The following is a 13,874-nucleotide window of genomic DNA, read 5'->3' on the forward strand; positions in this document are numbered from 1 at the left end:
TATGATGCCAGAGCGAGGGTTCTCATCCGTCATGTCAGCTGTCTGTTGCGAGTCGTTCTACAGCAGCTGGAGGAGTTTGAGGAAACACTGGGAGAGAAGCTGAGGGAAGGAGGAGAGGAGAGCGAGTAAGTTATGGTTGGATGGAAGGATAGATAATCGACTGTGACTGAGTCAGTAGCAATGTTTAAATGGTGCCTTTTGCAAACCTAATAGGAAATGTCAATTTGGTTTGTTCTAAACCTTAAACCTCAATTAATTGATTATGCTGAATCTTGTGTGTGTCTGACTGTTGAAACAACACAAACACTGGCATCTTTAATGCACCAGAAGAGTCATTTGACATTTTTATTTTTAGAGCTAGTGAATATTTCAACATATACAGATCTGTCTGACTGTATCTCCACCAGAGAGGAGTCCTCCCGGCGGCTGAAAAGAGAAAGAGGGCGAAAGTTACGACGCTATCTCCTCATTGGACTTGCCACCGTGGGTGGAGGAACTGTGATTGGTAAATATTCCTGCTTCAAGTGCTTTTGAAAACCTTAAATAGACATTTAAAACATCTGGTATCTTATGTAGATGCATAGACTTCAACTGATGAGGTAATCAGCTGATAATTCAATCACCATCGACCGTTGAGAAAATCAGAATAATATATGAAAAGTTCTGTTTCTCCTTCTGTAGACTTAACTTTTCTCTGAAATGCATCACCTTACAGATACTGGCAGCTCTTTTCCTATGCTGACTGCACTCTTTGTGCCCTTGCCAGGTGTGACAGGTGGGCTGGCAGCCCCCTTGGTGGCAGCAGGGGCCAGTGCTGTGCTGGGGGCAGGAGGGGCTGCTGCTCTGGGCTCAGCCACTGGCATTGCAATCATGGCCTCCCTGTTTGGAGCTGCAGGAGCTGGATTGACTGGTGAGTGTGTGGATGACACGTGATTGTGTGCGCAAAGAAGTTATCATTCGAATTTTGACTGAACTTCATAAATTCATGTTTTTGTGGTGTGGTGGCTTTTCTTATCTTCTGCATGATTTTTGTTCTACCTTTACTTCATTTTTTATACCATGATTTTCCAGGTTATAAGATGAATAAGTGTGTTGGGGCAATAGAGGAATTTGAATTCCTGCCACTGAGCTCCGGAAAGCATCTTCACCTGACCATCGCAGTGACAGGTTGGCTCTGCAGTGGTAAATACAGTAAGTATGTCTTCTACTGTCTCAATACAACCACCTACAATTTGGACAATATGAATCCTATGTCATAGTATATGTCATTTTACAATGCAATATCCATATTCAGTTTCATAGTGTAGTACGTTTTCTGTTAAATTGAAATAAGAACATTTTTATGAATAAAATAACCAGGTAGGAATATAAAATATTTTGGGGGTGTACATGTTTAGACATTATGGTATAACAATTGGATTTAATCCTACAACTACATTAGACACGTACAATGTGTGTAATGAAGTCAGAGCATTTGACATTTGAGAAATCATTTTACCTTCCAATAGCTGTCTTTGCCATAACAGCTAAGCCTGCATAGTTCACTTTACAGAGCACTGAATAAATAAAATTACAGTCGTGATCAGGGTTTTTGTTTTTTTTTACCATTTCAAGAGGAGGGTCATTGCCAGGGCCATCACATCCACATGCCCAAGGGAAAGAAACTTCCACCAAATACTAGATTAGCAAACATAGCCAGTGTTACACAATCTTTAATTCATTGAAGGTTCAGTGTGAGGCTTTAGGGCTCAGCTAGAAAATTCCATTGTTCATTATATACTAGATCATTTCTATTGCAGGGGGGTTGCTGGCTACTGAGAAGCTGACACTGACCTGTATTGCTTGATAAACAGCTGGGAGTTAAACTGCAATGCAGAGTTGGAATAGTAGGAAAGAGATAAAGGGGGTGAACTTTAGTGTAAGCGATGAAAGGTGTTAAAATGAGAATTATCGTGTCAGGACTTGAGCTTGAGGTGTCATTTAAGTGACTTTAGTTGGAATAAGGTAAACCATCAGCTGAGCCCTATAAACACTGCCATGTACTCGAATGAGCTGAGTTGTATGTGTGTGTTTGTGTGTAAAGAAACATTTTTTGTAAAAAGGGCTCATGTAGTCTACTGTAAAAGACTACTCCAATGTCACCCTACAAGTTCTTGTTTGTATCTAGGGGCTTTTATTTTGAAAACTCTGCTTTCTCCGCGCTGGTCAACAGGAATCCCACAGTTTAAGAAAATCATTTGATGACTGTGGTAATACTGAGCAAAGGTCTGCACATCATTTTCTGAAACTATACCAGCAGAGTGTCCACATGACAGTATGCAAACAAACCACTTAAGTTTTGGTTTTACATAAAACCATGCAGCTCTCTTCCCCCACAAAAAAATACACTCAGTTACAAGCTTAGTAGCCCCTTCACATACAATGGCTCAAAAAACACTTCACTTACAAGTGCTGCTTAGTCGTTTGCGTACATTAAAACACAACTGCTGTCTTCCAGGTTCGTTCCAGGCCCCGTGGTGCAGCCTGGGCGAGTGCGGGGAACAGTACTGCCTGGTGTGGGAGTCACGTTTCCTCAGAGACCTCGGCTCAGCCATGGCCTCTCTGTTGGATGGGCTGGTCAGCATGGTGGCCCAAGAAGCACTCAAGTACACAGTGCTCTCAGGTAGGAGGATGGTTATGTAGTTCAGTGGATACAGGAGTGTCTGAGCTTCTGGGGAAATATTGTCTGTTCTGAGATTTACACTTGGGATCTAAAAAGGAGTCTTATCTAACCTTTGTTGTATTGACCCATGTCTCTTACACCGCCACACTGTCCAGGCATCGTGGCGGCTCTGACGTGGCCCGCATCGTTGCTGGCAGCGGCCAGCGTCATTGACAACCCTTGGTCTGTTTGTCTGAACCGCTCGGCTGAGGTGGGGAAACACCTGGCCCAGGTTTTGAGAAGCAGACAGCAGGTATCGTACTGGCTCTTACCTCTGTTAAGACACATTTTACTGTAGTGAACCACAGTAGTGTGTCAGCTGTCGCTCTGGAAGGGTTAGTTTTATATTATGTGTGTACATTATTAATTGAATTAGTTCAACTTCAACCATGTTTCTGTATTTTGTATTTGTGGAAATTAAAGAACCGAACTTTAAATTAAATGCCATATTTATTAACCTGAAATACACACAAGGAAGATGAAAGTGTCTTCAAAACTCTTTTCTTTCTTTCTGTGTTTGAAGGGGAAGCGGCCTGTCAGTCTCATAGGTTTCAGTCTTGGGGCCAGAGTTATCTACTACTGTCTACAGGAGCTTGCCAATGACCAAGGTATCAACACCTCTCTATTGAAACCATATTATGATTATGCATTGGAATGTGATGTACATCCACATTTTTTTGCAGTGACTCATTAACCAAACCAGTCAAATCACTTTGATTTTCAAAATGTCCTACATAAGACAGTTCTGAAGTTGTGACTTTTAAAATCCTCGTCTTTTCTGCTACAGTACTGGTGGAGCAGAGCAGAGTGGAATTGTTAGGGTGGTCCTAAATAATAAGCATTTAAATGTGGTTATAACTTGTTTTAATCAAAGCATAATTAACTTAATTCAGTTTCATTGTCCATCTTTTTTTGTTTTTGTGATTCCTCAGGTAGTGAAGGCGTAGTGGAGGATGTAGTCCTCTTGGGGGCTCCTGTGGACGGCTCTGAAAAGGCCTGGGAGAAAATGACCAAGGTAGTCGCTGGAAGAATAGTGAACGGCTACTGCAGGTAATCAGACAGCTCTATCCTGCAGTATGTATTTAGGGTAAATGCAGTAAATGCTTACAGCTGCCTTATAGTTTTGATATACTCATTGTGTATTTGAGGTCCCATATTGTGGTTGCAGTGGATTCAGATTGTATGGTTAATTTGTGTTTTAAGTATTATAAATGACTTTGTGAACTATCCACCTATCAGAGGGGACTGGCTCCTGGGGTTCTTGTACCGGAGTTCATCTGCACAACTGTCTGTTGCTGGGCTACAGCCAATCAACATCCAGGATCGGCGTATAATCAATGTGGATCTTTCCTCTGTGGTGAGTCAAAGCTTCTATTTAAATTTAGGCCCACAAAATTTTCCTTAATGAGTAGTTTTTCAAGTACACATGAGTAGAAGATTATTTAGTCTTTCACCTTTCAAGAAAAGCCACATGCAGCACTTGCCTCAAATCAACACTTTTCGAGCATATAAATGTCACATTTGGTTGTAAAATCTGGAGTTGCCAAACTTTTTTATGTTGAGGACCCCCAGGATTTTTTTACTTTAGATTTGAAGATAATGAAGTCTTCATAGTCAATCAAGGATCAGACTAGAATCATATTAATTACTGTCAATCAAAACGCCCAACCCTATTTTTACCTTGTTCCATTTCCAAAAAAATGCGATAAAATGTAAAATATTTTCCTCCTTTTGGTGGGGACCCCCTACAACCCACTCAGTTTGTGAAGCACTGTGTTAGATAAGAGTCGTAAAATAATATACAGGAAGTGGTCCTTAAATCATTGATGAGAACCACAGCAACCATACATGACACCATCCTCTCCAAAATGTACTGTGTGTGCAGCTAGTCCTCCATATTCATGTCTCTGTTGGTCATAAAGTCATTCAGTCAGTAATGTTTTCTCTCTGGTTTAATAGTTACTGATTTCAGAGAGTGTCCATTTGCTATACTTTTTCTGTTTTTATTGGCTGTGGTCCACAACTGCAGTAATCTTTGTCCTTGGTTTGTTCTTGACTGTAGTGTCTTTCTTCACTATGAAGCTTACTGTATCCCTTAAGTATTAATTGATTTAAAAAAGGAGAAAAATGAGGGGCCACTTGGACCAGCGTAACAAGCTGTAAACACAACACTGACTTATTATCACCATGTCAATTTTTATGGCAGACATGATGTTTGCAAACAGTTGCCCATTTACACATCCAGCAGATACAGAGTGACATTAGCATTCATTTGGAGATGTGTTTCTGGGAAATAGTCAGTCATTTACTTAAGCTGCTAAATGCTCCACTGTGTTCACCAGTTAGTCTCCAGCTGTGTCGGTCTGCTGTTCGGTGCTGAGCAGGTTGTTTACAGAGGGCCTAGCAGAGCTCTTTCACTGTCAATGGCTGCCTGCTGCCGCTGTAAACGAGGGTAATGAGAGCGATGAGACTGAACAGTAAAGTTGCAGGCGGTTAAACCAAAACAGTGAGCTGGAAGATGTAAAAACACACTGTAGAGCCTGGTGGTAGTTTTTGTGTGATCATCACGATGAGCGACCCCCGAATAAATTGTTATGAGATATCATTTTTGGGATGCGGTGTTATTAAATACAGAATTTTTATTAGCATTTCAAAAGACATTTGTATTGTTTAAATAAAATTGAAAGTTAAGAAAAGAATAAGGCCCCTGCTGGTCTGTTTCAGTTCACAGCAATGCCTTTCTGCAACCCTTGTAAATCAACATCATTCCACATGAAACGTCACACTTATGGTAGTTGTTTTGTTTAACCAGGTAAAGTATCAGAGGTTGCACATTTCACTCAACTGAACATTTAAAAAAAAAAAAAGAGTAAAAAGATACTTGACATGTCTGAAGCACCATACGCTATATATCTGGTCATGTAATGTGAGGAGTAAGACATTTTGACAAATATGAAAAGGACAGATTTGTACAAAGTAGTTATCTTTAAAAAACTGAAATTACACAGTGTCTTTTACAAGGATATATGTGTTGTTTTTAGTCAGAGACATAACCATGTTCCTGCTTCCCAGGTGAAAGGTCACTTAGACTACATGCGGCAGATGGACACCATCTTGGTGGCAGTAGGAGTTCCCACCAAAGAAGTCCCAGGAGCCTGTTTTGCTCTTCCTCAGCCTGTTACAAAGACAGCGGACATCCCTGACCAAAACCCAGATGAGCAACATGCGACTGAGACACAAAACCAGGCCGAGGAGGCTCGTACAGAAGAGAGCAGAGACATGAAAGACGTGGCAGAGACAGAGGAGATGGGCGACGGTTGGGATATCCCTGATATTTCAGACCTGCTGGACTTAAACGATACAGAATCAGAGAGTCATATCGGAGTCAGGGACAATTTACCGCTTACTTCGGAGGAAAACGGCACTAATGAGGGCACGACCTCTGCTTTAAATGCCCCGTGTGACAGTGTGGAGGAGGCTGATAATGAACACGTATCATGGAGCTGGGATGATACACACTGGACTGTAGAGCACACACACAAACAAAGGCGGCCAAACTTGTAAAGAGCATGTTACAGGACCAGCTGCTTCCCTGTAAAATCTCGTCTTCTCAAGTTTTTTTTTTTTTTTCAGCGTCGAAGCTTTGTCGGGGAAAAACATTCATTCCATTCTCAACACACTGACACGCCAGAGACGGCAATCACAATGCACACATAATGGCAGCCTCATGTGAAAAGCCCCTGTATTAACCGCTTGGTTTAACCGCAAGATGGAGTTTTTAGACTGTCGACTTAATTTAATAACAATTTTTAGAGTTTTGTAAATGACAGATTTTTTTACAAACTGTAAATAGTGTCATTTATTTTCTGATCTCACTGTGAGATTAAATAGCTGTAAATATAATATTGTGTTTTGCAGCTTTTAGAGGATGGTACCAAATAGTTGATATCTCTGTTCCTCTCGCCCTTCTAATTCTCATTCTCATTCGCTGGCTTGGTTGCTATGGATATTATCACAGCAATTTGATTTCCACAAAGCCGGGGGCAGCTCAGTGAATGTGTTTTCTTCAAGGTCTATCTTTTCTCTATTCCACCCATACCAATGTGAAGAGCTGCCGTCTGCAGAGTTTACCAAGAGCTACGTTACAATGTATGGCCGCTGATAATGGGAGATTTGTTGGAGTAATGCATTGCTTTCTTCAACCTCATTTCTTAACTGGAAAGAAACACGTAATTCAAGCAAGGTTGGAGCTTCGTAATTTTGTGTCCGTAGACGTTTTTTCTGTGACCATAAAAATAATGAATTTCAAATTTGATTCTTTTTTATTTTAGCTTAGGCCTAAGCCTCTCAACTCACTGTGAGTACATCCATTTTTCCATCATTGCTATTCAGTCCAGGGTGTCGACCTGATTGGGCAGAAGCAGAGGCAACTCGATGCCAGCGTGCTCAGCGTCCAGCAGGTTGACGGCATCGGTGGCAGTGGCGGGGGGGTGGATGGGGTCAGAGGCCAGGGGAGAGGGGGGGTTGCTGGCGAGGTTAGGCTCCCCTGAGTTGCGGAGAGAGAGGGAGAGCACCGGAGAGGGTCTTCTGATTGACCGCGAGAAACAGCAGGGCAAGAGCTTCCCCAGAGCTCGCTTGAAGTCTCTCATGAACAGCGGGTAGATGATGGGGTTCATTGTGCTGTTGCAGTAGCCCAGCCAGGTGATGGCGTCAAAGAGCGCAAGGGGGACGCACTCACACACTGCCTGAATGAAGACGGTGACAAGTAACACAGGCATTAAGGCAGGATAAGAATGAATGAGGAAATAATTACAGAAAATGGGCACAGAAATAAATACATAATACATAACCTCAAAGGCACCCTTTTTTTACCCCATAGTAGCACTGTAGCACTGTTGGGCAATGCAATACACACACATATTTATAAAGGTCCAGTGTGTAACATTTAGAGGATCTATTGGCAGAAATGGAAAATAATATTTATAGGTATGTTTTCCATATTGTATAGTTACCTGAAAATAAGAATGGTTTGGGTTTTTTTTTTAAACCTAAATCAGCCGTTTTTATCTACAGAGGGAGTAGGTCCTTTTCAACGGATGCCACCATTTTTAACCAGCATGTTTCTACAGTAGCCCAGAACAGACAAACCAAACACGTTGTTTCTCCTACACGCTTGGAAGGTGAGCGGTATTCAAAGTGTTGCAATGTGCAACCTCACCTCTAGATGCCACTGGACCCTACTCACTGGTCCTTTAAATACAATTAATACAATTGTCGTTTAATATATTTATTTATCCTTTTTGCCAAAATAGTTAATATTTATTTATTTATATAAAAAAACTGAAGTTATGGAAAAACTTGGATATAAATAAATGTAGATATCAACCTGAAAATAAAGAATAAATATAAAAATAACTATTGAATGGGCAATGTGCCTTTTTGCAACATATTTTTTAGCTGTGCACATTTATTTATAATTCATTCATTTTTTTGGCCACTATAGAATTCAAGTAGCTGAGTTGGGAAATGATCAGAAAACAGCTCTGAAATAAAGAAACACAGAAATAAATAAGGAAATGACTTAAATAGATTCATTCATTCACACATTTATGTACCCTTGGTTTGTTTTTGATTTATTTTGAACATTTATTTATGTACCTTCTCTGTGCTTTTTGAGCCTGTAATCATCAAAAAAACGTTCTTTCTCACCGGCCTCATACGTTGTCCATCACTCTTTCTTATGGAACATCATCACTCATTTTTCGTGACTAGAACTTGCAGATACATTTGCGTCTGATTGTTGAAAACAGTGATGTTGAACATATAACCACTAGGTTCAGAGAAGGATGGTGAAGGAGGAGACAGCTGTTAGAGGAGAGCTTCCAATACTATCAAGATGAGAAGGGGAGGCGGTGGGAATAGGACAGAAAGGAGGGGTGCGTTTCACACACCACATTGAGTGTGAAAAGGAAAGCGAATGCAGACACAGTCAAGTCTCTGTGCTCTATGTTATGCAGGGGAGAAGCGAGAGGGCACAGATGGGAAATCAAAATGACTGGATTATTGAAAGCTTGAAAAACAGGACAAGTGTCATTACCAATTTAGATTAAGCTGTTTTTTGACATTCATTTGCTCTCGCTGAGGTTTTTGTGGCCACCAATGTTTGTTCGCTTAGCAGTGAGTGCATGTGCTTAAACCTAATCAAATCCAAATCAACAACTTAAAAAGAATACCAATTATAAAGGGTATTTCGGTGTGTTGTTCTCTGGGTTTTGGAATGAGTCAGCCACACGAAGCTGAAATGCCAATCTATCTCCTCGTTGGATAGCTTGGCAAGGCTGTGACGCCAAAGCTGGCCAATACAAAAATAGACTGGTATCCAAGTGTTTTTCTTTCTTTCGTTTGCATTTATTTCACACTGTTTTAGTTCCCATCACACATATATTTGTGACAAAACGGACAAGAAAAACCTCAGAGTTACAGATACAGGCAATGGAATAGGAGAGCTAACAACCTCTGACTTTTTGGAGATTGTTTATGATAATAAATCTTTATATTAAAGAATTCATGTGCATATAAGTGAAGGCAAGCCTCCCAGCTCATTTGATCATGTATCTCACGTCCATGACTTGTTTGACATATCACATGAACATTAATATATACCTGTAGTTTTTATCCATATTGACTAAATTTCTGTGTTATATCCGTGGTAGAGTCAGTGTCTGGTCCCTCTACTGACCTGAGCCATGTTGGTGATGAAAAAGGGTAGCCAAGCACTGAAGAAGAGTCCCAGGAGGACTCCCAGTGTCAGACTGGCCTTCAGTGCCCTCCGACCCTGCCTGTGAGCCAGACGACGCTCACTGTTCACTGATGGCTGTGGACAGTAGAGAACAATAGAAATAGTTAATGCTAGAATTATAGATACAATGTAAATCCCTATCCTTGGTATTTTGGAAAAGTATATGGCCTCTCTGACAAGCAAATTACATTATTTTAATATTTTGACTTCCTTTATGCATTTATTAGTGTATGTTTTTACATTTCCATTTGTGTATTGATTAAACAAATCAGATTATTTTGTTAGCTTTAGAGGTGTTAAACTTCTAACTTCTTTTTTTTAAACTTTTGACAGAGCCAAGCTAGCTGTTTCCCCCTGTTTCCAGTCTTTATGCTGAGCTAAGCTAGCCGCCTCCTGCCTGTAGCTCCATAGTTAACACACAAACATGAGAGTGGTCTTGATCTTTTCATCTAATTCTCTGCAAGAAGGTGCATTTCCAAAAAATATTGCTTTAAAACTTTGATCAAATACATATATTTAAAGGACCAGTGTGTAGGATTTAGTGGCATCTAGCAGTGCATTTTTTAGATTGGAACTAACTGAACACCGTTCAAGTTGTCATTACAATCTGGGTAAGAGAACAGGCTGGGAAGTGTGTAGAAGAAACTACGGTAAACGGAAAACACGAAAGGTCCTATCTACAGCCAGTGTTTGGTTTGTCCGTACTGGCTACGTAAGAGAAACATAGTGCGGTTCAACATGGCGGACTCCATGTGACCAGCAGTGTCTGTATGTAAAAACAGCTCATTCTAATGTAATAAAATGTCAACGATTCTTATATTTGGGTTATTATACACTAATGAAAACGTACCTATGAATAATATATTCCATATAATAAATCCACCTAAATGTTACACACTGGACCTTGTAATGTTTTCTTTTCCATTTCACAAGAATATATTTTATTTATTTTATTTATGGTAAAAGAAAAATAATGTTATAAACACCTTAAACTTCATTGACCAGTGGGCCGTTTATAAACTCAGGTTATGCAGCCAAACACTGTTGAAACCCACAGGATTAGATTTTACATTTTAGTCGAGATCATGAAAACCCCAAAGAAAACCAAATGTGTCAGGCTTAATTGTAGAAAAGACAATTGATGGTGCATCCATAAGAAGTGTCAATATTACCCATAGTGTCAGATTCATTTGTTGGTACAAGCTGATACAGAATTTTTATGATGAATAAAAGAATGAGATCAGATACCCAAACGTTAAGAAGTTACAGTTACCAGATTTTTTGAGCAGATTTTTTGATTTTTCAGCATTGACTGTTCTGGTGTGCATGAGTGTGTGTGTGTGTGTTTTTTTTTTTTACTGCCGGCAAATGTGACAGACTATGTGGCTGTGATCCTTACAGACGGGGAAACATATCCGACAAAGTCTCTATTTTTCTCCTAGATTTCTGGGCAGGTTTTACATCTCTTCCCTTTTCACTGGGTCTCTACTTTTCATACATTCCGGGCTTTAAGTGACTGAAAAGGAAAAACATTTTTAGCTCTACATTATCTACTAGCAGTTATTTCTACATTATAATAGCCTGATAATGAAGAATAAAGTTTGAAATTCATGAAAAGTAAAATAATTTTTAAATGTTCAATGGCATCATCTACATTTAATACCAATACTGCAATGTATTTGCCATGTCAACAGACTTTGTTTATTCACTAAACCTCCACATGGTCCTTTTCATTGAAAGAGGCACATCCTACTACACTGTCACACACACTGAACTCTACAGCTATTAAGAGGTACATTGCACTTGATCTCCCAAAAGAACTGCTTCTTTATTGTTGACCACAACAACTCTGCATTGTTGAACACAAAGTACCAAAAGAGTTTGGTTCAAAGTCAGCCACACTTTCAGATACATAAACTAGGTCAACTCCAAGGCATGCAAAAAACAGCTTTCAAACAGCATTCTTGAATTCTTCTTTTACATTTGAAGATTATAGTGGTCTATAATCATTAAACATACTCTAGCCAGGTTTATAATTGCTGCACTTAGATGATATTAAGCTTCAGAGTGGATTTCAACAGTATCATTTGCATTTTACAGTAATGGCATGAGAAGTAGGTGTGAACAGTATTATGTAAAACCTTAAAAATGTCAAGGAAAAGACAAGCTTGAGAACTCTTACAATAAATGGACAACTGTAATTTGGTTATTATCTTTGTGCTACCTTCTCCACTCACAGAATCAATCTTTTCAACTCTCATTAAGGTCTGCTCTACTTAAAGGCCAGTCCACTATTTCAGCTGGCTTTCACATAGAAATTGTTCAGTGTTTTATTCAGTGTATTGGGCACCACTCATATATACAGCATCTGCCCTGGCTTTTGTTTTTTTACAGTTTGGTCTCTCTTCCTTACCGGTACATTTTGTGACACAGGAGGCTCCTGGTGACTGCAGTCATCTCCGTCCTGCTGAGCTTGCCCTGCTGCAACCCCAGGTGAAGGAGGCCTGGAAGGTTCCCCGAGCGAGGGGTGCGGGTGTGGTGGGTGGCTCAGTGCTGCGACCCTCTTTGCCTGCCGCCGCGCCGCCAAAAGTATCCTACAGTAGGTGAAGCAAATGGCGCTAGAAGGCAAAAAGAATGTGAGCACAGATGCCACCAGGGCAAAGGGCAGGGTGACCTGCAGGCGGCACTGAAAGGAAAGGCCTCCTGATGGTGACAGCTGAAAGTAGGATTCTGGGTACAGTGTGTCAGAGTAAGAACTGATGTTGCTACTGCTGATCCCAGGAACTGATGAGTGTCCACTCCAGTGGCCTAAGCTGTGCCATTTCATCTCAATGGGCAGGAAGGAAGTCAATGCTGCCAACCCCCAAGCAGCTCCTACCAGGAGCAACGCCCGAGGTGGGGTCATCCTCTGCTTGTAGCGCAGCGGCGAGATGATGAAGATGTAACGGTCCAGGCTGATCACACACAGGTTGAGGATGGACGCGCTGCAGCACATGACGTCAAAGCACAGCCAAATCGGGCAAAAAGCGGGCCATAGCACCCAGGCCCCACACAGCACGTTGAGCATGGCTGGTGGCATGACCACCAGTGCCACCATAAGGTCAGACAGGAACAGAGACACCAGGAAGCAGTTTGAGGTGCAACGCAAAGAGCGATGGGCAAACACCAAAGCGATAAGCAACATGTTGCCACAGACTGTCATGAGGATGATGACAGTCAGCATGAAGGCCAACAACCACGGGCCACTGCCAGTGATGTTCCAGGCGCCGGTGGTGGGAGAGCTGCTGTTGTAGCTTCCTACAGAGCCGGAAAAGTGAGAGTCAGCCATGGTGGCAACAATCGACAGACCAGCTCCCAAAGGTTCCTCTTCTGGCACCACTAAATTTTACAGACCTTCACCAGTTCTCCTTTGCAGCTAAAGCTCTCACTTTAGGGACATTGTTGAACAAAAAGAAGCCACTGAGGTCTTGTGTTGAGAAGCCATCCAACCCTCTCCCCGTCAAGGTTAACCGGACTGTTCTCCATGGGTTAATATCTCCATCTCCCTTTGGCCGGAATACATCCACGTGCCCTGGGCTTACTTCCACTGCCTCTAGTTTAGTGATCAAAATCACCAACACAGTTTCACTCATCTCTCCATCCTGGCCGGCATGTCCCTGCCTCATCCACAGCTAAGAGCCAGAATGAGCCATTGGATGGCTGACAGAGGGTTTTCGAAGCTGCATGTCACAATGATGACAGCCACTGGAGGAGGGCTCAGAGAGAGAGAAGCTCGACTAGGCATACGAGAGCTGTGCCGGTGAGAGGAGCTACTGAAGATGCAGAACACAAGGACCCATTCTCAGAATTACACCTCACCTCACAGAAGTGGAATTGTACAGCTTCCGAAGGTCCTTCGCTGAGCTGGGGCTCTGCTGCCTTTCACAAGTCCTTTTATTCTGCGGAACAGCGTAGGGGAGCAGAAACCAGCACAAAATTGTGCAGCAGTCATTTATAAGCAAGGCTCCGTTCATAAGTGCTCTACAGGTATCATGGTCCTTGTAACGCTGCCTTTATATCCCCCGCTCCTGTTAATCCCTGTGTCGGCCACTCCAGCGCGCCTCCCAGCCAGAGCGCACAGCTTCTCAGAAGGAGCGTGTCAAAGCATTGAGCTGTTAATGCATAACCATGCACAATCACAGCCAAGTAATGCTAATTCTACATCATAGGAACTGGTGTGGGTGGTCTTTTTCCATGTTTGGTTGTGGTGTGTTTTTAACTACTGAGGTACAATTATTGAAGCATTTTTGTCAGACATTATACATACACTGTGTTCCAAATTATTATGCACATACTGTTTTTGTTTTTTTCCCCTAAATAGTCTATATAATTGGC

General features: G+C 41.5%; 2 protein-coding genes across 2 annotated transcripts in view; one reads left to right on the plus strand and one right to left on the minus strand.

Moving 5' to 3' along the window:
* tmco4 (transmembrane and coiled-coil domains 4) overlaps positions 1-7,139 on the plus strand; it is a 9,235-nt gene extending 2,096 nt beyond the window's left edge. The window contains exons 5-14 of the mRNA XM_035657400.1: positions 1-125; positions 408-505; positions 767-910; positions 1,072-1,191; positions 2,498-2,662; positions 2,818-2,954; positions 3,225-3,309; positions 3,634-3,751; positions 3,941-4,058; positions 5,774-7,139. Of these exons, the coding sequence (XP_035513293.1) occupies positions 1-125; positions 408-505; positions 767-910; positions 1,072-1,191; positions 2,498-2,662; positions 2,818-2,954; positions 3,225-3,309; positions 3,634-3,751; positions 3,941-4,058; positions 5,774-6,265 (1,602 nt within the window). The 3' untranslated portion in view covers positions 6,266-7,139. The remainder of the gene's footprint in view (positions 126-407; positions 506-766; positions 911-1,071; positions 1,192-2,497; positions 2,663-2,817; positions 2,955-3,224; positions 3,310-3,633; positions 3,752-3,940; positions 4,059-5,773) is intronic.
* htr6 (5-hydroxytryptamine (serotonin) receptor 6) lies at positions 7,025-13,141 on the minus strand. Its single transcript, XM_035657399.1, has 3 exons — positions 11,914-13,141; positions 9,441-9,575; positions 7,025-7,446 (listed from the first exon to the last, which is right to left on the minus strand). Exons 1-3 carry the CDS (start codon positions 12,826-12,828, stop codon positions 7,090-7,092), a joined length of 1,407 nt encoding a protein of 468 aa, XP_035513292.1. The 5' UTR covers positions 12,829-13,141; the 3' UTR covers positions 7,025-7,089.
* Positions 13,142-13,874: the final 733 nt, after the last annotated feature.

This window comes from Morone saxatilis, unplaced genomic scaffold, assembly GCF_004916995.1.
Source record: "Morone saxatilis isolate NCDOM2014 unplaced genomic scaffold, NCSU_SB_2.0 Contig15, whole genome shotgun sequence".
Taxonomy (NCBI): Eukaryota; Metazoa; Chordata; class Actinopteri; family Moronidae; genus Morone; species Morone saxatilis.

Bases quoted from the DNA above. Each gene is read 5' to 3' on its own strand.
- htr6 (XM_035657399.1), bottom strand. From the start codon at position 12,828: ATGGCTGACTCTCACTTTTCCGGCTCTGTAGGAAGCTACAACAGCAGC. The intron at 9,576-11,913 runs GTAAGGAAGAGA...TACTGTCCACAG, and splicing joins CTGTGTCACAAAATGTACCG to CCATCAGTGAACAGTGAGCG. The intron at 7,447-9,440 runs GTCAGTAGAGGG...GTCTTCATTCAG, and splicing joins TCATCACCAACATGGCTCAG to GCAGTGTGTGAGTGCGTCCC.